This window comes from Cucurbitaria berberidis, assembly GCF_010015615.1.
Source record: "Cucurbitaria berberidis CBS 394.84 unplaced genomic scaffold K460scaffold_4, whole genome shotgun sequence".
Taxonomy (NCBI): domain Eukaryota; kingdom Fungi; phylum Ascomycota; class Dothideomycetes; order Pleosporales; family Cucurbitariaceae; genus Cucurbitaria; species Cucurbitaria berberidis.
Genome location: NW_024468938.1, coordinates 2,007,667 through 2,032,950, shown reverse-complemented (window position 1 = coordinate 2,032,950; position 25,284 = coordinate 2,007,667). Strand labels below are relative to the sequence as shown.

General features: G+C 52.5%; 12 protein-coding genes across 12 annotated transcripts; 6 read left to right on the top strand and 6 right to left on the bottom strand.

The window, feature by feature from the left end:
* Positions 1-157: 157 nt before the first annotated feature.
* On the bottom strand, positions 158-2,425 carry K460DRAFT_315574 (nucleolar GTP-binding protein-like protein; the record flags this gene model as incomplete). Its single annotated transcript, XM_040930312.1, has 5 exons — positions 2,269-2,425; positions 2,206-2,215; positions 1,603-2,145; positions 256-1,549; positions 158-199 (listed from the first exon to the last, which is right to left on the bottom strand). The coding sequence occupies exons 1-5, from the start codon at positions 2,339-2,341 to the stop codon at positions 158-160; spliced, it is 1,962 nt and encodes a 653-aa protein (XP_040785920.1). The 5' UTR covers positions 2,342-2,425.
* A 187-nt stretch (positions 2,426-2,612) lies between these two features.
* Positions 2,613-4,493, top strand: K460DRAFT_289947 (uncharacterized protein; the record flags this gene model as incomplete). Its single annotated transcript, XM_040929158.1, has 3 exons — positions 2,613-2,729; positions 2,793-3,102; positions 3,166-4,493. 3 exons carry the CDS (start codon positions 2,613-2,615, stop codon positions 4,491-4,493), a joined length of 1,755 nt encoding a protein of 584 aa, XP_040785919.1.
* A 49-nt stretch (positions 4,494-4,542) lies between these two features.
* Positions 4,543-5,313, bottom strand: K460DRAFT_290690 (uncharacterized protein; the record flags this gene model as incomplete). The annotated part of the gene is made up of 1 exon (XM_040929221.1): positions 4,543-5,313. The coding sequence occupies one exon, from the start codon at positions 5,311-5,313 to the stop codon at positions 4,543-4,545; it is 771 nt and encodes a 256-aa protein (XP_040785918.1).
* A 497-nt stretch (positions 5,314-5,810) lies between these two features.
* K460DRAFT_418424 (ArfGap-domain-containing protein) lies at positions 5,811-7,954 on the top strand. Its single transcript, XM_040937948.1, has 5 exons — positions 5,811-5,961; positions 6,016-6,151; positions 6,213-6,396; positions 6,461-7,281; positions 7,337-7,954. Exons 1-5 carry the CDS (start codon positions 5,893-5,895, stop codon positions 7,552-7,554), a joined length of 1,428 nt encoding a protein of 475 aa, XP_040785917.1. The 5' UTR covers positions 5,811-5,892; the 3' UTR covers positions 7,555-7,954.
* A 659-nt stretch (positions 7,955-8,613) lies between these two features.
* Positions 8,614-10,470, top strand: K460DRAFT_407709 (uncharacterized protein; the record flags this gene model as incomplete). The annotated part of the gene is made up of 1 exon (XM_040937102.1): positions 8,614-10,470. The coding sequence occupies one exon, from the start codon at positions 8,614-8,616 to the stop codon at positions 10,468-10,470; it is 1,857 nt and encodes a 618-aa protein (XP_040785916.1).
* A 496-nt stretch (positions 10,471-10,966) lies between these two features.
* Positions 10,967-11,945, bottom strand: K460DRAFT_378514 (uncharacterized protein; the record flags this gene model as incomplete). Its single annotated transcript, XM_040935084.1, has 4 exons — positions 10,967-11,266; positions 11,371-11,549; positions 11,641-11,755; positions 11,814-11,945. The coding sequence occupies 4 exons, from the start codon at positions 11,943-11,945 to the stop codon at positions 10,967-10,969; spliced, it is 726 nt and encodes a 241-aa protein (XP_040785915.1).
* Positions 11,946-12,387: 442 nt separating this feature from the next.
* K460DRAFT_387448 (nagb/rpia/CoA transferase-like protein) lies at positions 12,388-13,188 on the top strand (the record flags this gene model as incomplete). Its single annotated transcript, XM_040935641.1, has 3 exons — positions 12,388-12,481; positions 12,531-13,013; positions 13,064-13,188. 3 exons carry the CDS (start codon positions 12,388-12,390, stop codon positions 13,186-13,188), a joined length of 702 nt encoding a protein of 233 aa, XP_040785914.1.
* Positions 13,189-13,332: 144 nt separating this feature from the next.
* On the bottom strand, positions 13,333-13,636 carry K460DRAFT_288802 (small nuclear ribonucleoprotein-like protein E; the record flags this gene model as incomplete). Its single annotated transcript, XM_040929075.1, has 2 exons — positions 13,333-13,476; positions 13,529-13,636. Coding segments are annotated over 2 exons (252 nt in total), but the record flags the coding sequence as incomplete, so codon positions are not given.
* Positions 13,637-13,988: 352 nt separating this feature from the next.
* On the top strand, positions 13,989-17,871 carry K460DRAFT_368246 (ARM repeat-containing protein). The gene is made up of 5 exons (XM_040933736.1): positions 13,989-14,331; positions 14,402-14,494; positions 14,541-14,819; positions 14,915-15,005; positions 15,054-17,871. The coding sequence occupies exons 1-5, from the start codon at positions 14,206-14,208 to the stop codon at positions 17,372-17,374; spliced, it is 2,910 nt and encodes a 969-aa protein (XP_040785912.1). The 5' UTR covers positions 13,989-14,205; the 3' UTR covers positions 17,375-17,871.
* Positions 17,872-18,555: 684 nt separating this feature from the next.
* On the bottom strand, positions 18,556-22,944 carry K460DRAFT_143852 (uncharacterized protein). Its single transcript, XM_040926762.1, has 5 exons — positions 22,699-22,944; positions 21,566-22,612; positions 20,952-21,331; positions 20,151-20,887; positions 18,556-20,097 (listed from the first exon to the last, which is right to left on the bottom strand). The coding sequence occupies exons 2-5, from the start codon at positions 22,587-22,589 to the stop codon at positions 18,633-18,635; spliced, it is 3,606 nt and encodes a 1,201-aa protein (XP_040785911.1). The 5' UTR covers positions 22,590-22,612; positions 22,699-22,944; the 3' UTR covers positions 18,556-18,632.
* A 764-nt stretch (positions 22,945-23,708) lies between these two features.
* K460DRAFT_143720 (uncharacterized protein) lies at positions 23,709-24,526 on the top strand. The gene has a single exon (XM_040926760.1). It carries the CDS (start codon positions 23,913-23,915, stop codon positions 24,429-24,431), a length of 519 nt encoding a protein of 172 aa, XP_040785910.1. The 5' UTR covers positions 23,709-23,912; the 3' UTR covers positions 24,432-24,526.
* Positions 24,527-24,861, bottom strand: K460DRAFT_143721 (uncharacterized protein). The gene has a single exon (XM_040926761.1). It carries the CDS (start codon positions 24,820-24,822, stop codon positions 24,622-24,624), a length of 201 nt encoding a protein of 66 aa, XP_040785909.1. The 5' UTR covers positions 24,823-24,861; the 3' UTR covers positions 24,527-24,621.
* Between the last annotated feature and the right edge of the window lie 423 nt (positions 24,862-25,284).

Genomic DNA, 25,284 nt, shown 5'->3' with positions numbered 1-25,284 from the left:
GGCTTGCTATCTGTGAAAGAAGTCTTGCATTACCATACTGAAATCATGACAGCGAGTTGGTATCTAATGCATCCTGAACGCCAACCATGCTTTTCTCCACCTACCTGCGAGCCCACAAACGTGCAAGCAGAACAAACGCAGTATACCACAAACCCGCTCAACGATGGCTCGTCTTTCCGATACCACGCTTACCAGCAGTCTGCATATTCGTTAGTGACTATACATATAGTGGAGAATTAGGAGGAAGAGACGTACCAAATGCTTGATCAACGAGCCAGTCTGGTGCCTATCTGCCTCACCCTGCCTGGCATTCCTGTTCATCTTCTTCTGCGACAACTTCGCAATCTTCTCGGCCTTCGTGGCAGCAGCTTCGCTCGGAACACCATCCGTTCTCCGGTTAGTGCTCTGGCTTCTGCCCCGGCTCCTCGCTCGCTCGAGTGGGGTCTTAGGTGTATCGATATCCATAGCGTCGCCATTTGGACCTTCGGATTTTGCGCGAACAAGGCTACGTCCTCGAGTCTGACTTTGAACCCGTTCTGCGACCTTCGATCCATCGTATCCGAGGCTGTCCAGATGTGTTGCCATCTGTGACATATCCTTCGCCTTCTTGGTCCTGGGGATGACAGCTCTATTCTTCAGACTCTTGCGCATCTTGGCTTCGTTGCGGATGAGCTGCCTCTTTTCACGGATAAGATCTGCCTTGTACCTGATATCTGCCTCCTCTGCGTCCTCAAGCTCATCTTCCGACTCGTAGAAGCCGTCCGCCTCCAGCTTTTCTTCTTCCGCCTCAAGAGCCTCAAGCTTGGTCTCAATATCCGGGTCAATAAAGTCGTAGACGTTCTGACCCTTGAAAACCTCAGGAATGCGGTCGTGTTTCCATTCATCGTTCTCGAGTAGGTAGTTCTTGCGAAGGTCGATGTTGTACACACCAGCGCCACCGTTCTCCTCTTCCAGATCACGTTCAAGGAGGGGCCTCTCTGGGTCTTCCTTGTCGTACTTCTTCTTGTTCAGTACCGCTTCTGGGATGGACGTCTCACGAGTGACGCCGCCCAAAGGCTGAGCAACGTGAATACGGCGAAGTAGCTCTCCAAGACGACCAGAGGGTTCACCAGAGCTGTTAGTACCGGCTTTGAGCTTTTCAGCGTTACGCGCAGCGATCAATCGGTCGCAGACCGAGTTGCGCACAGCCATGACGCCCTCAGTGGTGTTGCAGGAAAGCTCGAGCATCTCCACCTCCCCGGACTTCAGCATTCCCTGAAGCTGCTCCTTTGTCTCGTCGTCTAGCTGGTCCGGCCGCATGAGGTCGATCTTGTTGATGACGATTGATATCAACTTGTTCGCGAACAGAGGCTTGATATTGTTGAACAGGGCAATCTGAGAAGCGACAGAGTAACCGCACTGCTCGCTGAGATCCATGAAGTAGAGAATGTGGGCGCGCAAGTGGGCAATGGCGCAAATAGACTGATGCTCAATGGTGTTCATGTCTTCGAGAGCATGGTCCAAGATACCGGGAGTATCTACTGCTTGAAATCTGAGCATCTTGTAGTCGCTGTCCTCTGCATTAGCCGCGAACAGTATTCAAATTGTGCGATCACAACTCACAAATGGCCCACATAAAGACTCTTGGTTGTGAATGCGTAGGGCTGCACCTCGACATCCGCCCTCGAAATTGACTTCAAGAAGGATGATTTGCCAACATTGGGAAAGCCAGCAATGACAAGGGTGCGTGTGTTTGGGTCGATCGACGGCAGACGGCCCAGATGTTGCCTGACCTGCTCGAGGTAGACCAGAGGATCTTTCAGCCTCTTGCAAATCGTCGCCATGCGGCCCAATGCGGCCCTCTTCAGCTGCTTGCACTGGAAGAGCGATTGTCCATACTTCAGTAGTCGGACGTAGTCGCGTGCGACTGTCTCGATGAGCGACTTGGCGGTCGAAAGCTGCCCGAGCGCAATTCGGAAGTGGTCCGCATCATACAGCGTGTTTAGCAGATCACGATGGAACGGGTGGATATCCACGAGTCGCGGAAAAGCCTCGAGAGTGGTAGTAAGACGCTCGGTGAAAGTCTCGGAAGTGTACTTGACTTTTCGCGTATAGAAGGCTCGGATTCTGCTGATTTGGAAGCCCGCCCTGATCTGTGTTGGGAGCCTGCAATTACAGTTAATATATCGTAAACATTAGACGTAATAACTCGAATAGAGCTGGTACCTTCTCTGAGCTGTCTTTGCGTTAGAGTTGAATCAATCATGGTTATACGGTCTCGAAGCTTACTGCGTGATAAAACGATGTCCAGAAACTCCTGGCTCGTTGGCACGGCGGGGATATCTTTCCACTGTGTCTTCATGGTGGCGGTATTTGTCCGGATTTATAGAAGCAGGCCCTTCTTTTCACGGGCGGTGTTGTTGGAAGCTGCGAGAGTTCGAAAAGTCGTCCGCTATCGATAGCCAAAAAATTTGGAGATTTTTCCCCACCCAGTTTGCCAAGATTTCGTTTCGCCAGCGCTAGTCCCGATACGGCCTTTCCCGAGGTTACCACTGCACATACCCCTTTGGTCTAAGAGCCTCTGCTGCATGACTGCGTGATGCGACACCTGCATCCATTGGGATCTCGTCACAATGAGTAACAACTCAGAGTGTCACAGACCCGATTGCTCATGGATTTATTTGCCGAATCTCAACGAACCCCGGAACGTGCCGCCGTTGCTTCCTAACTCAGATGTCTCAGGCATTGGAGTAAGTCTAAGAACCTCATCTCACTCATGACTAGTGGGGGTGCTTGACTAAGTTCGCGGATAGGTTATTCTAGGCTTCTCCATCACAGCCTACCTGACACTAGCATTGCTCATACTGCATTATATCACAATACACAACGTTCACCGCACGGATAGCAAAGGCGAAGAATATATTAGTCCAGTCGATCGTGGTATTCTATCCTTCGTTCGGAAAAGACTCATCTCATGGAGTCCCAGCAAGCGGTTCGAGTATGCGATGGAAAAATCAGTTCTGATCCTCAGTGACTTAAACCTGGTCACTGGTATCGGCGTCCTTATTGCTGGCTATTCACAACTCAAATGTGGAATCTCTGCATACCACTGGCAGATCATGGGTCAGTATCTATGAATATTTTGCAATTGAAGCTTGCACTGACCTTGTTCTCCACTTCTTATAGTATCTGTGGCTTGGATCGCCAGCTTCTCTTTCGCATCTGCTATGACCTTCCTCGAGGACTATTTTCAGACAAACAATAACATGAGAATCATTCGACTATTTTTCATGTCTATTCTCGCCTCTCTGTTGCTCGTTGCACTGCTCCCGACTGGATCGAGAGCGTGGCTCAACCAGTACGTCGGGGACGGCGATGGGTTCTATCCTAGTTTGAGTGCTGTTTGCTACTATAGGCAGCTCGGCACGTCCTCATTTGTACGGCGAGGTCCGAAGATTTGGTCAATGCTGTTTTCCGTTGTTGTCATTACTTCCTCTTACATCTACTGCGGTATACGGTTGTTCGACCCTAGAGCTGAGACCACGCGGAAGTACTTTCGCACCTGGCCCGGATCAAAGTACAAGCAAATGCTGTATTTTGTTGAACGCAGGGCTCTACGCGACGATTTCCAGGCAACGTTTTGGCATGTGCTCTACCTGTCGTTGTACGCAAGTTTTACAAGCATTCGCGCCTTTTGCGATATCTTAGAGTCAATGCTGCTGGAGATCGTCTGGCTGACCTTTGCAATGGCATGGGGCACGATCAAAGTTTGGGATACCCGAGCGATGGCATCATTCAACTTTGATGGTAAGACCATTACTATTAACAGTAAAGTCGTCGAAGAAAACTCCTGGTCCTTTGGTCAGACTTTACCGCTCTTTCTTGTTGTTCTTCCGCTGCTTTCGATGGCACAAGCGTATCTCGACAACGATGCGAAAGCTTTAGAGGCACAAGAGCGAGCCGACAGACTTGAAGAGATAACTCAGCGCTCCGCTGCCCCTGCTTCTCCACCACGCTCTATTTCCCCACCGCCTCCAGCATCACCGAAAGAAAGGCGCGTGGAACTACCACGCTACCCTTATTTACAATTCACCTCTCATATGTGGTATCATGACCACATATTTCTCCTCCTCTGCCAGATCCTTATGGTTGCTATATTTGCCCTCAGGGTCCTTACGAGCTCGACAAATGTCTTCGGCATGTCCACTATTCTCCGCAATAGGTTATTTCTCATTTGGATTCTAGGCATGGTACCATTCGCCTCTATGGTACATCTAGGGCTTTGGTACATGGCAGCGCTCATAGTGTGTCGCTGGACAGGGGCAAAGGATTGGTTGAGGGGAAAGGAAGAGGAAGAGGAAGAGGAAAGGCACGCGAGGACGGAGGGACCATGGTGGAAGAGTATCACCAGAGCAAAACTGGTAACCTGGACACTTAGGTTAGGTTTGGTGAGCGTATGCTTGATGTTCACTTTATTGTTGAGTTTGGAATTCGCTGGGCCGAACTCACTGTAATAACGGTGCTTAACAATTAGTGTTCAGGTTACTGTAGCAGCTCTGTAGCTTAGTCTAAGACCTGAAAGTGTGCATCTACAGGGTTCTTGCCGTTGATTGTAAGTACATCCTGTGGGCATGCACTCATAACCACTACGACATCCCTCTGTGCCTCTAGCACTACATAGTCTCCGGGCTTTGTCAAAGGAGCTTCAAAACTGATGCCCCGATTTGCGCCAGATCCTTCCTGCGTGATAGGAATATTCATGAACAGGTTGAACGGGTCCGGCACTTTCCCTCCCAATTTCCCTTGCAGCCCCTCCAAGCTCTCCACCTCCTCCTCACCGAGAGATGAAGAAGAAGACAAAGCGTGCACCGCGTCCCAGAAGTTGTCTGTGCAGGATTCGTGATAGCCAGTTACACCTAACTCACTGTATCGCCAACGATCACACGCCGCTATCAGAGTGTCGTGTACTCCTGAACTTGTATCCTCGACTAGCTTCACCATTGGTGCGCGTTTCTGGCTGACCATCATATCACCTACTGCTGGTGTCACTTTCAACAACGACGCCCGACAGTGGCACATCGACATGTACTCTGGTGCTGAGGCAGCAGCGTTGGCGGCGGAGGAATATTTCGAGAGTGATTCTGAGGTAGCGTTCGGGTAGAGTGCAGCTTCGACCTTAGAGGAGGTGGTAAGGAGGCTAGAGGAGGGCAGGGCGAGGGCCCATGTATCGACGACCTGATTGCCGTGTGTATTGGTTATCTTGATCTTCTGGCCCTGCCTGACCACAGTGGCAGCGCCGCGGCGGGCGGGAACGGTTTGGATACCTGAGGGCATATTTGTTATATTGTAAGGCAATGATGGCGAGCAAGCATTGGAAGTTTCAGATAGAGGTAAAGAAATAGAGGGAGTCGACCTGTGATGTATACTACCTACCCCTCATGTTCCTTCGTGTAGGGCGCATGATCGAGGGGCAGATAGGGTGACTGGATCCGTCTGTCCCGCGTTAGTCGAAGATAAGTGACGTTGTCACCTTGTTAATAATTCTGGGCTATCTTGTCTACTGGGCGCTTTCGCAGACGCGATGGCCGTAGTTCGTGCACGTCTCCCACGCATGGTGAGCGAAAAAGATGTCGCAGAAAGGATGCCGTGAAATGTCACGATTAAAAGATTGAACATAGGGTCGGTAACAAGACTCTCTTGAACTTGTACAACGACATAGCGCGCTGATCAGAAGCCTAGTAGTTGAGATGCACCTGCAAGGCGTGGCTCCTAGTCGGCAAGGCCGACGTTCATCAATGGACTATCACGTGCTGCGCCTCTACTTGCGGCCACCCTAGCATTCCCGTAGCCAAAATATCCCCCAGCTCGACTCCTATCCCGCTCACCAACGCTCCATTACTACCAGTCCTCGCCATGGCACTCGCGACGAAGACACAGTCGCAAAACATCTTTACCAAGCTCAAGGCGAAGCCTGCAAATAAGGCATGCTTGCGAACTGCGGAGGGGCGGTCAATAGGGCTAACAATTATACTGTAGATATGTTTCGACTGCGGCGCAAAGAACCCGACATGGAGTTCTGTACCCTTCGGTATCTACCTATGCCTCGACTGCTCTGCGAATCATCGTAACATGGGCGTGCACATCTCGTTTGTACGATCCACGAACCTAGACAGTACGCTACCCTGTCGGCGTTTGGAGGCGATATTGGAGGTCTCGGTGCTGACAGAGAACAGTATGGCAATGGGATCAATTGCGGATCATGAAAGTTGGCGGCAACGAGAGTGCAACGAAATACTTCCAGTCACACGGCGGCTCTGCTGCGCTCGCAAGCAAGGATCACAAGGCCAAATACACAAGCAATGCGGCCACCAAGTACAAGGAAGAATTGACAAGGCGCTGCGCTGCGGATGCTAGGCTGTATGTTGTACCATTCGTTACAAACGGACAGACAGGAGCATGTACTGACACGATCGTCCTGCAGCTATCCTGACGAAGTCGTAATAACAGACGCCACCGATGCAACCGGCAGCGACAGCAACAATACTCCAGCCGGCGAAGACGATGACTTCTTCTCTTCATGGGACAAACCCACCATCAAACGCCCCTCGAACCCACCGTCACGCACCGGCACCCCGCGCGTTGGATCGCCATTCCTCAAGCCAGGTGCCAACGGTAACGGGACAGATCGCCCGAAGTCGCCGCTCGTTGGAACCTCGGAAGCTAGTACACCTGCCGCCGTTACTGCGAAGCCTGCAGTAAGAAAGACCACCGCAGGGGCTGCGCCCAAGAAAAATATCCTAGGAGCGAAGAAGAAGGGTCTTGGCGCGAAGAAGGTGGTCGCCGATGGCGGACTAGACTTTGAGGAAGCAGAGCGAAAGGCTCGCGAAGAAGCAGAACGTGTTGAGAAGTTGGGATACGATCCCGACGCTGAAGCTGCAGAATTCGCCGCAAGCAAATCCAAAGCTCCCGAACCCTCCGCCATTGTCTCGCCAACGCCAGTCTCGCCTCCACGGGGTGGCTTCGGCTCCACATCGAAGACCGAGCGCTCAAATCAGGACATGGAGAGGTTAGGCATGGGTGTCACACGTCTTGGATTCGGACAAGTAGGGGCAGCCAAGAAGCCCGCTACACAACAGAAGAAGATGGGAGGCTTTGGCAGCGTGAGCAAGCCGTCCGAGGACGACGGTGAGAAATATGCGCGAGAGAAGTTTGGCATGCAGAAGGGCATCTCGAGTGATGAGTTTTTTGGTCGCAATGCATTCGATCCTTCGGCTTCTGCGGAAGCCAAGTCACGGTTATCAGGTATGTTGTATAACCCCTTGAGGGTGACTGATAGCGATTCTAACCCATATCACAGGTTTCGAAGGCGCGACATCGATCTCTTCGAATGCCTACTTTGGACGCCCAGAGGATGATGTTGCGGAAGAGGATTACGGTGATCTAGAAGGCGCTGCTAAGGACTTTGTTCGCAAATTCGGCATCACTGCTGGTGATGATCTGGAGAACCTCTCGAGCATGCTTGGTGAGGGTGCGACGAAGTTACAGGGTGCTATTCGCAACTACCTCAACTCATAGGATGTATGAGACGAATTGCATCGAGGCGTGCCGGCGAGAGTACGCAAGTTCCGATCCGAATAATCGGCTTCGACATGGCAAAGAAACGATCAGCAACATGGAAACGAGAATGAGGATGTCTTTGCAACGTTTGGCGCTTGCTATACCTATAAAGGGCCAGGGGCAACATGATGAGTGTGGAGTATGGATGGACCCGATTGCATTTCCGACGATATCAATGGGTCGAGATCCCATAGTTCCATAGATAGACAGGGCCATGAAACAAATTCTTTAGCTTCAAACAGCAATAGTCTTTCGGTCTCTCTTCTTGCTGTGTAGAATATGTGCCTCGGAGAAGAAATCTTATTCCTTCAGTCAACAATCGTCTTTAATCTGAGCTGATCCTTTACCTCTCCCCTCTCGATGTTCCGTAAGCTTTACATTGTTTTCTATGTACCCAAAGAATAGACAGATACAACGAAGGCCTTCCCCTTCACTAGTGTTTAGCAATGTCGCCTCTCAGTCTCTTTACACATATTACTGCTGCACGACATATGCATTTCGTTCGATTAGGGAACGGATAGATTTTACACATGAATGTTTTTTCATGTGTAGGCGACTGCTTAGTCTTGAGTGTGGTGGCCGGGCGTGCAAGTTCGATAGGGTTTCGCACCGCCACCCGATGATGACGTAGACCTTCACCACCATCACAAGAACAATCTCGAACACAACACGGAGGAGGCAAATCTACGACGCCTTTTTACTATCACGAGGTGTGGCGCAGTGGCTTTTCCCTGCATCGTCATTTGAGTTTAAATCGTGCTTATTCTGCATACGCACTCTTCTTCAACTGCTCTCAGGCAGCAGCTTTGTTCACATAGGCCGGGTCACTTCAGCCTTGTACCAAGGATTTGACTCTTCCACGTTTCCTATATTCATTATTCTCCTATACATATTCATCTTGGAAGCTATCGTTAGTGTCACATTCTGTGACTTTTCCACTTGCATAGCGTTAGCTCACGGAGTTTTGCCACTCAACGCGAAGAGATAGAGATGGACATCCCACGTGGTCACGCCGCCATGCCGCTGCAAGAAGTCGACTTTTTAGATTTCATATACAACTACTTCAAAGCCGAATACGCCCCAATCCGCTCTTTCTGGTCTACCGCAACGGCCGACCCTCGCCAACCATCGCGATGGATCAACATGGGCCACGAACTGTCGCCGCTCGGTATTCGACCGGCAAATGCACAGGCCCAAAAAGATCTCGAGTCGCTCGACTATTTCGCAAGGAAGTGGAATCTAGATGCGGGATTCGTGAGGGGTTTGGTGATCCGGTTTGCCAAGTATGAGGTACATGAACGGTTGGAGAAGAAGCTCTTCGAATGCGCAAGACTTGACTTGATGGTCCGCAAAAGTCTGAAGGAAAAACATCTCCTCGATGCGTTGTGGCCGTCCCCTGCGCCGAAGAATTTACCACATGAGCTGCTACAGCAGGGTGTACAGGTCAGGAAGTGGTACGGCGACATGTTCAACAAGTACTTTCGTGTACTACATTCGATTGACTCGTTTGAACTCCGTCCTGACGTCGATCTGCACATCAAGAATAGTGGAACGTTGATGCTGGTTCCCTTTGTAGATCATTTGGTATTCGGGGGCGTGGATCCAATCATGCCAATCGTCGCGAAAGGAGCTGGGTATTCGAATGCCAAGGGCTGGGAAAGAAGAGACAAAGTCGTGTTTGGGGAGCCGGGGAGATTTGAGGTCCGATTCGATGCACCGGCAGAGATCACAGATACGTATACGAAGAGTGTGGTTAGGCAGTGTCAGTGTATGAAGTGTGGGACAAGAAGAGACGTACAGGTTGTAGTGTCTGTTGATCCAAACCCGAATGCAGGAGCTGTTGCCTCTATATCAACGGCGAGTGGTTCGAGGAGTGCTAATTCCTCAGATCCAAGGCGGCAGACATCGAGAACGGCCCAACCCAACACCCAGAGGTATTCCCCAGGCTATACCCTCCCGAGTGAACAGGGAAGTGCTCCCCAACGACCGCCGCGACCCCAAGCCCAGGAGCCAGAGGCCCCTCGAGCATCAACGCCGGAAAGGAAGAAACAATGCCCTCGCTGCACTTTCCTCAATCACCCCGAGCTTACGGCCTGCGAGATGTGCCAGGCCGATTTACCAGACGCAACGATAGCGAAGCCTCCGAGTCCCGTGGCAGTGAAGAAATCTAAGCACTCTCATTCAGCATCTGTACCACCTCCCACCTCAGCGAATACACGGACAGCCAATCTGAAAGAAGAGGCAAGACCATCAGGCCCAAATCGACACAGTCTCAGCCAGTCCTTATTCTCTATCTTCCCATTCTCGCAGCAGCACCAGCAAGAACACCACGCTAAGCTACCAGCTACACAGCAAATAGATACATCATCTACCACCACCACCAAAGCCAACCAGCAGAATGCCATGGCAAAGCAGGATTCACGCCCGTCCTCGAAGGCCGGAAAGCAACCCAGCGCTGAACCACGCGCCAGCCACCACACAGACGCCCCTAGAGAGCGCACCCCTCCACTGCCATCAAGAAACTACATAGACGCCGAGCCAGAAACACCACTCTCCCGTGCCCCCGAGATGACCATGATGCCCTTGACTCCGTCGCCACGAAATTCCTCTACCTCTAAGCGTCCCGCACCCGCTGGCCTTCCAAGCAACCTCATGGACGACTTTGTCCCCGTATCGCCTGCCTTCGCCCGCGAAGAAGAGGATGAGGACGCTGGATGGGGGGAGATGAGCCGGGAGGAGGCACGGAAGGGGGACTCGAGTGATGATGACGATGAAGATGATGATGAGGTAGAGGGGAGGAAGAGTGGGGGTTTGATTGATCTTGATGCAGTGGCTCGGGATGAGGCTGATGTTTGGGGTGAGAGGGAGGATTGAGTACATACTAGTGATACGGGACTTGTTTTTGAGGTGTATAGTAAGTTCTTTCTTGTGATTACATTGGGTTGAAAATTCGGACGCCACCTCCATCATGGTTGATTATAGCGACGCGGTGTCTTATTTTCTTTAAATACTGAACAAATGTAAATGCAACAGCATAGTAGCAATATCACTCCTCATCGCCTGTCATCATTAAGGATTCAATAAACTTGAAATGCGTGATATTCTACAAAAGTCGTAACGTATTCTATGAGTACGGAACAGTGGATAGGTATGCGATTCCGCACCACACCAATTTCCAGTTTGAATCTCCGCGTAGCAACAAAAAAAAGCTCCCAACGCCCCGTAAAGTACAATGCAATGAATCCTGAGATTCGTTCAAACATGTTGTGCCTGCCAGACTGAACGGCGTGCGTGCGTGCGTGACTCCAGTACACCATATCTAATATCCAAAAACCCCGACAACTCGTACCTTCCTTCTGTGCTGTCGCACTCAGAAGAAGAAATACAAGGCACCCCCACTTGCCGTAAGGAAGACGCCGAACCACCACCACTGAGCGGCGCGCAACTCACCCGGTGTCCGTTTGAAGATGACTTCGTGGTTCAACGGCAGCTCACCGCGCTTGATTTTATGTGGGGTCGCTGTTTGCGTCGTGAGGGGGTTGAGCGTGGTGGTGGGCAGCATGGTTGGCGGGTTCATGGCGAGGTACAAGGGCATTACGGGGGCGCCGTCGAACTTGAAGAGGTTGAGGCGCTGGATCTTGTGGTAGGGGTCCACCAAGACTTGGTAGGTCTGTAGAGGTAAATCAGTCTTCGCTCCATCTCAATATATTCTACGCAATTGGCTTGGCGCAGAGGAGCCTGTCGAGTTGCGATTTAGGGTGGAAAAGAACGTACCTTGAACGTCGAAGACTGGTTATACCGCGTGTAGATGGAGTTCTTGTAGGCACACGGATCGGAGTATATTTGCCGTCCGTCGACTTTGATCGGAGTGAGTTTGAGGGAGCCGTCTGTACGCTTCTCGAATTTGCCATGTTGCCATTGAATTATGCCCTTGGGGCATTTGGGGTCTTGTGCTGTATGCTGGTTAGCCATCTGCGCTCACATGCACTCTTTCCCCCACATAGGGTCAATCTCGAGACGTGCAAGGTGCATATGTGGACGTACGATTTGCAACAGCCCGATAATAAGCCTCCTCGAAGTACCCATCGGCGGTGAAGGAGTAGCTGATTCCTGGATGTTCCGGCTCGGTGAACTTCTCGTTGACGGGATCGTAGAAACCCTATTGGTGCGCAATTAGCCTCGTTCTTCCTCCCGGGACAGATAATGGGCATGCGTACAGGTCCGGTCATGGTCGAGTTCGCCTTGCTGTTCCATGTGCCGACGAGCTCCGCAGGGATAGGAATGGTTTGCGCGTGCACTTGCAGAAGCGCGATTCCGGAGAGCAGCAGCGCTGCAGTCCTTGAGACCATGATTGCGTTTGTGGATACGTGAAGGTAAGCGAGCGTGGGTGGTGGACCGTATCCGAGAGTGTGAATGCGTGGAAGAGGGCGGGGTCGTAGTGGTGTGTAGTGTGGTGTGTTGTTGAGGATGATGTTGAAGTGGCAGCGAGCCGACAGGAGGCGGCGACTTCTTGGAATGCCCGACAGGGATCAAGCGGCTAGTTGCAGATCACCGGCGCCAACCATCGACATCATCGGCCGCTTGCACTCGGATATTTTCACTACTTCAGTATACGAGCTCATATTTCGACATTGTTAGACGCGTTGGTGCGGTGAAGACCATTCCGCTTCGACTTCACAGGTTTGGTTGCTATCGTGTGGGGGTTCGTGAGAAAGGGCTCTCTCTTGCATCTGCGCTTCGTTTGTGCTATTTCTGGAACACGGTTGAAGCAAGTTGAGAAGAAGGCGCAGCATGGCGGCATCACTAGCAGCCGTAAAGAAGGAGATGCGAAAGGGCATCCGGGACAAACTAAAGGAGCTTTCTGTGGCTACTATTACCTTCCAGTGTACAGTCATCAAGTCGCTCCTACAAAGGCCACGACTGACAGTGGCTAGCCTCGGATGTAATGCTAACCTTCTTCTCCATGCCCGAGTACAAGGCAGCGAGGCGGATCAGTGTCTACTTGTCCATGCCTGTGGGTGAGATCAACACTTCGAACATTGTCCGCGATGCCCTTTCACAAGGCAAGGACGTCTTCATTCCCTATACATACACCCTGCCAAGTCCAAACGAAGGGCAGCCCAAGTCCATCATGGATATGCTTCAGCTCAAGTCCATGGACGACTTCAACGCTCTGCAGCCGGACAAATGGGGCATTCCCACTCCGAGTGAGGACTCGATAGCATCACGTGCGAACTGCTTCGGCAGCACTGGCATCACAAATGGAGAGACGACGACGGGCATAGAAGCTGGTCTCGATTTAATCGTCATGCCTGGCATGGCTTTTGATTCAAACTTTGGACGTCTTGGACATGGCAAGGGCTTCTACGACTACTTCTTAACTCGATGTCACCAAGCGTCGCGCATGCCTTTTCGCGGTAAGAACAACTAGTATTCGTATGTGGAGGGCTAACTAACCACGTCAAAGTCGGTCTCTCATTGACCGAGCAGTTCCTCCCGCCGAACGAATCGGTGCCCATGGACTCTTCCGATTTTCGCCTGGACGCCCTTATAACTGGAGACGGCGAGCTCCGCCGCGCAGGAGCCTCATGACTTGAATGTACTTTTAAACGCAAACATCTCCCGACCCTATGCTGTCCACATGGCGTTTAGATCCAATGTCAACCCTCCAATGTACCCATAGTGTCGGCCGCGCGGGTCGATAGCCGTCGGTGTGAAAGCGAGAAATGGACGCGCTTATTGTAATTGCTGAATGAGAGAGATGTTGTCGCCCTTGAGCAGGATTTGACCAATGTTGCGCCTCTCCTCTGGCGCATCCTTCTTGGCCAGGGTAACCTCGACGGCCTCGTCAATAACGAGGTTCATGAACTCATCGAAGCCCTGCGAACACGTCAGCTTCATGCAGACACCAAAGTTACGGGGTATCCGTTACTCGTAGCTTTCCCTCGATGCGCAGCCCCAGGTTCTCATACAGCCATACTGATATCGTTGCTCGTGACTGGAGGAGCTTGAAGATGAAGTTGATCGGAGGGAGGAGGACTGCAAGCGTATTAGCATGTTGCGGCACTTGCGCTGGCGCTGGCGTTGAGGAGCTGTAGTGTACCTTTTCCTCCGCCGCGGCCACCTAGGACAAGTTAGCGACTAGTGCTCAGAGGAGCTTCTGGCGATACTGACCTCCACGTCCGGTCATGTCGAGAGAGTGATTGGGTGTTTGAAGGGGGTTGGATGCGTGCGACGGGTCGTGGTCGAGGCAGTAGTGGTGGGGACGAGTCGGAGTCGAAGCTGTGCTCGCTCGAGTGCCGCGAACATTTTGGGCCCACCGGCTTTTGCTTGGCGGAGGCGTGGGGAGGAGGAGGACCTTTGACTTTGTCGATGCGACCGCAGACTGGCACCTTCCCATATACCCACGCAACAAACAACTCCCTCCGCTCTGCCCTTGGCGTATATATATATACCTAGGTATACTGTCGACGCTTGCTCTTACCTGAGCCCTCACGCCACAGTGCATGCCCGCAACATAATACGCACCCCCGCCGTTGCCTTTCCTCCGACCCAGCATCCGCTTCCACCCCACCACCTGCGCCGAACATCCCCAAAACACGCCCAAAAATGGCGGCCAACGGCGTACAGAATGTCTTCGACCCCGTGCTCGCAGCGCACAATACGATGCAGTCTGGAGCGGGTCGCGCGCAGAAGGAGCAGGCACATCTGTTTTTGGAACAGTTCCAGAAGTCGGTAGGTTGGATCCTGGCATGAGCGTGGTGGGCATAGGCATGAGAGAAAAGTGGACTGACCAAATGGACAGCAAGAGGCATGGACGACGACACTGGCTATGCTAGAGTCAAACTCAGCAGATGCCGCAGCGAAGCTCTTTGCTGCAACCACACTCAAGGGCAAGGCGAGTTTCTGCCACTCCGTAGCCCTTCCTCTCTAACAAAGCCCAGATCGTATACGACCTCCACCAAGTACCCCGCGCACAACTTCCAGAGCTGCGAGCATCTATCATGCGCAACCTGGCTACGTTTCATGCCGGGCCTAAGCCCATCAGGTTGCAACTGTGCGTTTGTCTCGCCAACTTGGCAATCCAGATGACCGAGTGGAAGGATGTCCTCAAAGATGTCGTCGGCACGCTTGGCACAGATCCAGCAACGCTGCCTTGCGTTTTGGACTTTCTCCGCGTTCTCCCCGAAGAAGTTACGCATGGCCGAAAGATCGCACTCACAGTACGTCCGAACGAGCCGCGCCCCGTCAACATACGGCACTCCCCCGTGGTACCGACACATGATATCAGAGTTACAGTCTAATGCTTGGTGGCCAGGAACACGAGTTGACAATGAGGACGGCCGAGTTGATCGAGGACAACGCCCAGCAAGCCCTAGACCTCCTCATCCGATATGCTACTTCGTCACGTACGTCTAAGCCATCTTTCGAATATGACCACCACTGACATAGTCTAGCGGCCGCTGCTCAAAACCCCCAACTACTCAACTGTATAACCTCCTGGATGCGCGAGATACCGCTAGACTCAATAATCAACTCACCTCTGCTCAAGGTCGTCATTGACGATCTCTCCGCTGAAGAGCCATTCGAGGCTGCCGTGGAATGCTTGAGCGCCCTCATTTCAGAAACCAGAGATGTTGACGAGACAATGTCATCCATCTTGGCTCTATATCCACAAGTAATTGCACTCCGGCCGAGGCTCGCTCAGGCGGCGCAAGAGGAGGACACGGAGAAGTTCAAGGGTATTGCGAGAATCTTCGCAGAAGCTGGAGAGTCGTGGGTTCTCTTGATTGCGCGTCTACCAACTGATTTCCGGGTCCTGGTGGAGATAATCCTCGAAACAGCCGCACTCGACCAGGAGCGGGACGCAATATCGCACACTTTCAAGTTCTGGTACGACCTCAAGCAATATCTGACTATTGAGAAATACACAGAAGCGCGGATGCAGAGCTTAGACATTTACTCCAAACTTGTCGATATTATGATTGGCCACCTCCAATTCCCGAAACCCGAGAGCGGTGACGAAAAGGACTTATTCGAGGGTGATCGAGAGCAAGAGGAGAAGTTTCGAGAGTTCCGACACCAGATGGGAGATGTGCTGAAGGACTGTTGCGAGGTCATGGGCGTCGTCGAGTGCCTCCAGAAACCATACAACCTCATTCAGCAATGGGTACAAACATATGGTGCCCAGGCGGGACCAAACAACGTGCCGGAGTGGCAGCAACTCGAAGCGCCATTGTTTGCTGTGCGGGCCATGGGTCGAATGGTTCCTCCAGACGAAAACGTCATGCTACCTCGACTCATACCACTGATAGCAGCTATCCCCGACCACAACAAGCTCCGTTTCCAGGCGGTAATGGCGCTTGGGAGGTACACAGAGTGGACGGCTCAACACCCGGACACATTACAGCCACAGTTGGACTTCATCATGGCAGCTTTCGAACACTCAACGAAAGATGTCATCCGAGCCGCTGCACTATCGTTTAAGTTCTTCTGCAACGACTGTGCCAGTCTGCTGGTCAACTTCATCGTTCCCCTGCAGCAATTTTACGCAAAACATCTAAACAGCCTACCTATTAGCAGCCAAGAGGAGATTACCGAGGGTGTAGCTTCAGTGGTTGCCAAGGTACCAAATGACCAGATCCATGCGACATTGAAGCTGTACCTCGATCCTGTTATGCAGCATCTAGTCACAATTGCAAACCAGGCCAAAGACGAACCGGAGCAGAAACTACTTGCTGATAAGATCAACCTTATCACAATCTTTATTGAGATGGTACGACCCGAGGTACCGTCTGGTCAGGAGCATCCGGCAGTCACGTATTGCCAGGAGATATTCCCTGTGCTTGGAAACATCATCACACACTTCAACAAAAGCATACCAATTCTCGAGCGAGTATGTCGGTGCTGGCGGTACATGGTCTTATCATACAGGACTGCCATGCGTCCGCTCTTGCCAGATCTCGCAACAAAGCTAACAGAAGGTTTCGATACCTCGCGACAAGGCTGCTTTCTTTGGGCCACTGCTTCGATTGTCCGCGAATTCTCACAAGGCATGGATGAGGTTGACCCAAGCCTGGCGAATGATGTCTTCCAGTTTTACGAGCAGCAAGCGAAGACATTCTTGAGGATACTGAGCGACCTGCCGCCGGAAGAGTTACCCGATCTTATCGAAGATTACTTCCGCCTTGCGGCAGACATGGCGCTGTACTTCCCCTCGGAGTCAATCATGTCGCCTCTCATGGACACTATCCTCCTCGCAGCTTGCTCCTCTCTCACGTTGCTCAAAGAGGATCCTATCATTGCGACCTTGCACTTCCTTCGCGACCTTCTTGGATACGGCCGCAACTCCGCACCATCATCTAGCTTCGACAACACACGCCACGAGGTACCCGAGGCACTACGAAATCGCGTCAAGCAGCTTGTGGTAGGTGCTGGTGTCCAGCTTGTCCAGCGCATCATGACAGGCATGATGTACAGCTTCCCCGAAGGCTGCTTCGCAGACTCCTCGGGTGTGCTACTGGACCTCTTCGAGCTCATGCCGGAACAAGTCGCACAGTGGGTAGCCAGCACCGTGGCAATGTTACCGCAAGGTAGCATCACGCCTCAAGAAAGCGAGCGCTTCCTCAACAATATTCGGCAACGCATTCAAAGTGGCGATGTCAGGATGATTAGAACCATCCTCCAAGACTTCACGACCAGCTACCGACGTCGGAATGTAGCACCTCGCGAGGGCCTGGGTAGGTTGGAGGCTTCGCGGTTCAGGTTCTCTGGTTAGACGCTGGATGCTGATACGCGGCTTCGTTACCAGCATGTGGGGGAGCACGGGCTAAAGAGGAAGAGAGTCATGTCGGGTATATTCGATGCTGAGACGATAAGGAAATGGATCCAAGCGGAACATTTCCATAGCGCTTGTCTCGACATGCTTGTAGGTGTGCAGGAAGGGGGGTGATGGGGGCGGGGTGGTCAGGTCAATCGAACGGGGTGTACATCAACTCAGCATATTGTACTTGAAGCGTTTGTGTGTGGGCATTTGCATGGAATGGGGCATGGATGAACGGGATAGGACGGGACGGGATAGGATAGGATAGGACATTTCCCTTCTACTTGATACTTTTTTCTCTTCATACCTTACTAGATACCGATTTTTCACTTACGATCCTATACTATCCTACTTTACGCATGCCCATGAGAACCGTCGTCTCTCTGCGCCTTCGCTGCATCTGAACAACCAATAGGCGTATTGTGTTGGACAATTTCAACTCGGAGCTTCTTTCAATTGGTATCATCAAGTTCTATTAGTTTCTATTTCTACCACTAAATACCCTCTGTCTATATCGAGGTTCGCTACGCCATGCAAGCCGCTTTCAAACCGTAGAAATGGGGGGTCCAGATTGATCTCTCCCTTTCATACAAGCCCATCAGTTTCGTTCATAAGTACGGTGATCATTTCTAATGTTATTACTACTAGTGGTGAAAAGAAAGCCGCGCCGCGCTTCATCTCAATTTTGTTCAGCGTATCATATTCGTCGTTCATTGCTAAATTGAAAATTGCTTTTAGGGGGGTATCGTGATATGTCTTAGTCGTGAAAAGAAACGCTTTTTTGGGTGCCTGTAATGCTGGCCGAAGCCGATTTGTGTGTGGTGTTGGTTCGCCCTTTTGCCCTGCTTGGTTTGGTTGCGTTGCGGGATGCTGGTGGAAAATGCTAGGTAGCAATGTAGTGAGCGCTTTGCGCTGGAACTTTACTCAATGGGCCGCTCATAAAATAAATGCGAGATTGGTGCTCCTCCTTGTAGGGTGGGTGCATTTCGGCCCTTGTTTCCAATCCCTCGCCTTCTCCAACTTGGAATGGATTCAGGTCTGTCATCTTTGTTTCCCATGACTTGCAGTGCTTTTGCTCTCATGTCCTTTCTTCTTCGCTCCGTGCCCTATCTCGTCTCTGCCGGTGCTCTCAAGCGTGCTCCAGACATCCACCATGTCCGTGTCTTGCTCTGAATCCATCTTTCAACTTATTTTTTTCTCTTTGATCTCTCTTTCAGAGTCCGAATCTTTCCATACCCGCGCGCAGATCCTCCTCTGTGCCTAAGAGATTCATCGCCCAAGATGACATCCTACTATTGACGACAAATCTTGTATCCCCGCTCATCTGCCCCTCACTACCCTGTTGTGTACCTCCATCAGCTCCTTTTGCCCCACTAACGCCTCTTGAGTCTCCCGCGCGGCTATGCAAATCTGCTGACGGCCGTTGAACCGCCCCACGTGCGCCCTTCCCAAATGCATCCCCATCCTTCTCCCTCCAATTCGCTCCTCCATCTGGATTCGTCATATCAAGAACCAGCGGCCCTTTCTCCCCTACGCGACGAGTGCGGCGACTATACGGCGGTCCCCTCCCCATACTCGCAGCCTTCTCCCACGATGTCTCACAACCACGCGCAATCATACCAGCGGACGCCCATCCCGTACGACGGTCAATCTCCAAAAGTCGTGTGATGAGCCACTCGCGTTGAACCGGATTCTGGAATTGTATGCCTGCGAAGAACAAAGATATTGTTGATTCGGTTAATACGGCGCCTAAAAACGGTGAGAGATCCTCGCCTAGGGGAATCCGCATACCGGCCGTGATACGTCCAATAAGCGTAGCGTATGGTTGTGTTGCTTGTGCACATACACCGGCTGCCATGTGCGCCGCTGGTGGCATAGCTGGATGAGATCGTAGCAAGATGATTTGGGCGAGATGTAGGAGGGTCCAGAGAACACTAATGTCGTAACTTCGGTGGACCAGGGCTGGGCCAAAAGGTGTCTTGTTCCCATTGCCTCCCGGCACGGGCGGGCCTTGATCTGCTGGAAGAGGTGCAAACGAGTCTGTGCTAGCTAAGATATGTGCAACGGTTGCGTGGGCGGCGGATATGTCATTCCATTCGGCAAGTGCGTTTTCATAAGCAGTAGGCAAGTCAGCATACCTGAGATGTGGCGTGTTGGGTGTTGTAGGCGACTGCTCGTAGTCCGGGTTTTCGTAGCTAGCGGGAAGAGGTCCAGATGGCTGTGAAGGAGCCATGCCGTAGAAGGTGGGCATTGCAGATGGCGGTGGGCCTCCGGGAGGGCTTCTATTTTGGGATTGAGGCGCGGAACCAGGTGTAGGTGGCCCCGCAGACATTCCCTGTGGTGCACCAAAGCCTGGAGGAGGCGGACCCTTCCAGCCGGGTGGAGGTGGGCCTTGCATGTGCGGAGGAGGTCCCATTGGTGTAGTAGGTGTTGGCTGTTGACCGTTCTGTCCACCCCCTGAACCTGGTGGTCCCATGTTGCCCATTCCGGGCATACCAGGCCTAGGTCTCCAACCTCCATCTGCGTCTACCTGTCGAAGCTTGCGTTCTCGATCACGAGCTGTGAAGTCTGCGATCCGGCCGATCAGGAGGACTATATGGTCGTGAGACCCGTAAAGGGCATCGGTGCGGCCAAGGGGGGCTCGTGGGGGGCAGTCTGACCATTTTCTGTAGGCGTTGCTACAAGGACCATCAGCTACAAGTTCGGTTCGTACGGGTAAACAAGTACTCACATGAGAGGCCTGCCGCTCACGATGCTCTGATATATGTCGTGTCTAGCGCGATACCAGTACAAGTCTTGAAGAGTCTCAAAGCTCCTCAAGTCTAGTGTTCCTGGTGGATTTGGTCTAGTCTCCTGTCTTGCACCATTTTCTTCGAGAATTATTCCAAAATCGTCGTAATTGACAGTTTTACCAACTATCGTGCTCACTAAATTCTCGTCTAGCAGCATAGCGCTCTCTTTCAGCTTTCGGTCGAACTGCCTCTGATCGATGAGCATCTCGGGGTTCTGGTAGGGAAATTGCCGTTCTTGCGCGGTTTGTGCGGCTCTGAGGCGTCGGGCCTCTCGGGTGAGTGACCGAAAATCGAGCTCAGTGATCAATTGAGTCGCGCCAACAAGATGTGTAGACCATTTTGAGTGTTCAGCCGTCCAAACTTCATAGTATGCCAACAGAAGAGACGTAGCTAGAGTAGATATCGAGAGACGTTTTTTGGGTTGGCTAAGAGAACGCCCAAGGCGCTTGAGCGAATAGGCGTAGTGTTTGTAGGATGGGGTGATCGAGGCACCTTGCAATCTTGCAATGTGCAAGCTAGCAAGCGCTAACATGGCATGCAAGAGCCCTTGGTGAGCGAGCGCCTTCAGGGGAAGTATGTATGTCCACAAGCCTTGTTGAGCAGGAGGCGTGGCACCTTCGAAGATCAAAGTCGAGTTCCTGGGGTTGCGTTCGTAGATGGATAGGTTTGGTCCCGTCTAGATGCGAGGTCAGCCAGTGTGACGGCACCGCGCATCACTACAAGGGCTGAGGATGACTTACCACATGAATATAGTGTGCGAAAACTCGAGCAGTTTTTGGATTTCTCAACGGGCTCGCAGCGTACTCTGGCCGGTAGTGCGTCAAGAGGCCATCGTAGAGAAAAGCATCATATCGTCTGATTCCAAGCTCGTTGAAGTTCTCAAGGTGTATCCGACGAATGTTGTCGAAGTCTGCACTCGCCAGCAGTGCAACTTCGTCTTCTTCAGGTTCCATGTCGATCATCTCTTCGTCTGACTGCACGTCCCAGTAGTCGTCGTCTTCATTTTCGACCGCGGCGTCATCGAGTACCTGTGTAGGACTGACATGATCGTCACCCCCGAATCCACTTAGAAGGAGTCGTGGTTGGCTATGCTGTGCTTGCGATACAGCGATGGATTGTTCTGGGAAACACACAGTCAGCTCTTAGATTCGTACACACTGAGACGCACGGGTGACGCCGTGCCATTGGGATAACTGGGATGAAATGCGCAGTCATGCTACTACGACAGTATGACTTTTGCGACAAAGGGCATGCACGAAATTGATCGAGTGACAATTTTTACAAATTGGACACGGAAAGAAGATAATAATAGTCATTGGGGTATACGAGGTATGTAACTAGACACGAGACATACCGAGAACAGGCTGTGGCATATATTTTACATCCGAAGTCATATCATGAAAGGGCATCTGAACAGGTGGATAGCTTGAATGGTTAAAGTCAGCATGGGCAACTGCTGCGGGGAAATTGTAAGCTCCCGCTTGGTTATTATATCGCTGGAGTGCTGGTTGTGGCTCCGGATATTGAGAATATTGCTCGCTTCTAGGCGAGACACTTGACTGTGAATGATAAGCGCTCTCGGCTTCTTGCTGGCCACTCATTTGATAGGATTGCTGGTAGAGGGACTGTTGCGGCAAACCCCCAGATACAGCAGGCCTCGAATCGAGGTGGTTGTCATACGCGGCGGATACCGGCGGATACACTTGGCTCTGGCTATACGGTAGAGATTCTTGATAAGCGGCATTTGAATCGTGCTTATACTGTGCCGGAGGAATTGTATGTACTGGTGAGGGTTGAGGAAAATATGATGGCGCAGTCGAATTATGCATTTGATGATGGGGTGATTGTAGAGGTTGATGGTGTAGCGGTGAAGGTAGAGGTTGATGATAACCGCGATCGAGTGCATAGCCGTGGCCGCCTCCAACAAGCACTTGATGAACTTTGGGAGCCCCGACGCCTGGAGTGGGATCGACGCTTGAGAAATCGAAGTCGTTTTGTGGCTGAGGTTGAATCGTAGTCCGTGACTTGTCTTGCGCCTGGGTCGCGGGCCCAGGCTCTCGGTATTGTGGATTGCGGGAGCCAGGTAGCATTGAGGTATGGTACTGTATTGTACTAACCACGCCCGGGTGATTTGGCCAGTCTTCAATGGGAGTTTTGAAGATGACTCGCTGGTTGTAGCCCTCACATAGGCGCTTGGACTTGATGCAGTTTGCACAGGTAGGTCGCTCCTCGCCGCACTTTATGCGGCGTTTCCTGCACGTGAGACAGCCGGTCTTGGTCCGCTTCCTCATCTTGGAATTGGCCGCGTTTCCAGGAAGGCTGGTTGGTGAGACATGGCCGGGACCTCCCGATGGCGAAGTAGATTGAGCGTTCGCCATCTTGCAAGGTTAAGTATGTTGCCCTGTGGTGATGTTTAGCAATGTGTTTGGCATGCATGGCAGCAGTAGAAAGGTGATGACTACTATGCTAGGATGGGGGAAGTCATACCTGCAGATGCCTGGGGTTGCGGCCTGGTGACAGTGAATCAGGCGGAATGATGTTGGCCAAGAAGACTGATGTCCCAGCGTTCTGGATATGGAGTGGGTGGTCACCACCTGAGCGGGGCCCCAAGGTGCAAGCAGTGAGGGCTGCTGGTTGACTGCTGTAAAGTTGAAGGGTGACAGTGTGGTTTGCGAGTAGCAGATGCTGTGGAATGCTCGCGTAGGACAGGCACGAGGGTTCACAGGGGAGTCAATCGTGTAATAAGCCCACGGGAACCATGTGGAGAATGGGCTTCAGAGTTAGTTATACTGAGGAGGGGAGCACGCACCAGGTGTCAAACGCCGCCGGTCAGGCCAAAAGGGGAGCAAGCGGCAAGCCCTCCGCTGGGAAGCAGGACGGAAAGGCTGTACGGAAAAGGATGGGAGCGCCAGAAAGGGCTACGCCAGGCGTCAAGAGGCCAGAGGGAGTATGGATGGGTCGAGGCTGAAATGAGCCTACCCTGCTCTGGGGCGGGCCAGGTACATGGGCGATTGGGTTAGTAGGGGCAATTGGCGTCTGATGCGGAGGAGCAGGGCAGAGAAGACATGTTTCGATTTGGCAGCGGCAATGCGATGGGATGTGGGATGGGGGATGTGTGTGCGTGTGGGTGTGTGTCTGTGTGTGTGCGTGCCACTGGACCAGGGGGGTGTCGATGGCTTGACGCTAGGACTGTGGAGGGGACCGCTCGCAGGAACAGAGATGAGAATGGCGGCTGTGGTCGGTGAGCGCCCCAGGGATCATGGGTGTGGGCAGCCGACTAGGTGGAGGTCAGTCAAGCTGCCCGGAATAGCAGCACAATGGGATGCATGGTTGGCGAATTGTACGTCTACGTCTACGTCTACGTGTTGGGGGAGTGGTGGAGGAAAGGAAAGCAAACGGCTAACCTCCTTTCACATTCTTTTCCGGCTTCGGAAGGCGCTGGCTGGGCAAATGGTCGCACCTGCCCGCGCCGAGGTCTCTTCTGCCCACGCTCCACAACTACACCCTATTCGGTACTCCAACAACAACAAATGCTCCACCAGCCCACGCGGGCTCTATCTGGCAGACTGGCAGACTGGCCTCCGCGGCCTCGAGCTTCTCTCCGTGCCGCATTCCGTGCCTCATCAACGCCTCTCCGCGCACCATGGACGCAGAGCCATCTGTTCTTGGATGCTGCCCGGCCATCATGACACGAAAGCCTCATGGTCCCGGTCACCGTGTTACGCACGAAAGACGTCGGGTGCTGGTTGCCTTTCACACCCCATCATCTACACCTACACCACCTGCTGCAGCTGAAGGAAGGTCGGCTGAAGCTCCCGTACCCGTACCCATACCCATACCCGCCCTGGCCAGTACCATACACCCAAGCCAGCCGCCAATGGCTCCTTCAGCGACTCTGGCCATGTCTGCTCCTCTGCGATGCGTCTGATGCTTCGTACTGGACTTGGCTCTCTCTCTCTCTCTCCAATAGCGCCTCGCCAAAAGAAGCATGGCGTCGATCGACCGATGGCGTTCTCTCACGCGTTGCGCTGGCCAACAACCGTAGCCATCCGCCTGCCTGCACCCATGTCGCCAATCCGCCCTACCGGAGTACATTCACTGTCCATTTCAGGGGCCCCCTCATGTCACGACTTGTCCGTCGAAACAGAGTGAACCAACAAGGGGCACTCGCGCTGGTGGCTGACTCACACCCAGCTGGGCCTGGCAACTGGCGATTATGACAACGCAAATCGATAACACGTCTGCCGCCGGCTGGCGACCCAAGGCCACTTGCACCTGCAGCTGATTCCGCCCAACGGACATCCTGTCGGCACCTATACGACAAGTAGGCTATTCTTGCGACTTGATGCAGATGACATCGTCCGCATTTCCCTGGCACTGCAGTGCCTCTTTCATCATCACCATGGATGATCAGACCCTATCTAGGAATCGATTTCGCGGCGCTACGGATAACGCAGCCTTACCCATAGACGCTAATGTAGTAGCCGCATGCTGGCCCAAACAACCCTCTGATGGCAGCGGGGTTAAGGCGAATGAACTGATATTTCCTTGCGCAAGCGCACTGGGGACGAGCGATTGCACTAGTGTACAGCTAGTCACCGTTGTGGCCATTTGCCAGACTAAGCAGTCGCGTTTTATGGTACCGTGCCGTGTTTTTTCCGCTCCCTCGGTTCTCCATGGGAAGCCACCAACGGCTGTTTGCCATTCTGAAAAGACGGTGACACTATTGTGTTAGCATGTCTACAGCACTCGTGGCAGAGCTCATGTGTGCCGCCTCAGAAAAATGAAAAGACTGTCGGATGTATGCAGGGGCCTGATGCAGGCGCTCGCGACGATCCGAACCCCAAGAGATACTGCACCTCCCCGGTGGCTGCGCATGATTCAAAAGCAAACCAGTGTCCGAGTCATCGGTAACTCCCCGAACACGAGCCATCTTCACTCCGGCGGAGCCGCCGTTGTCACAAGCCACTCCAAACGGGCTTTAGCAGCCTGGATAGCACGGCATTGATTCGAGTGAAACCTCGCGAGCAATTCGCCCCTCCCAATATAAAGTCTATTGTCAAAGGACACAAT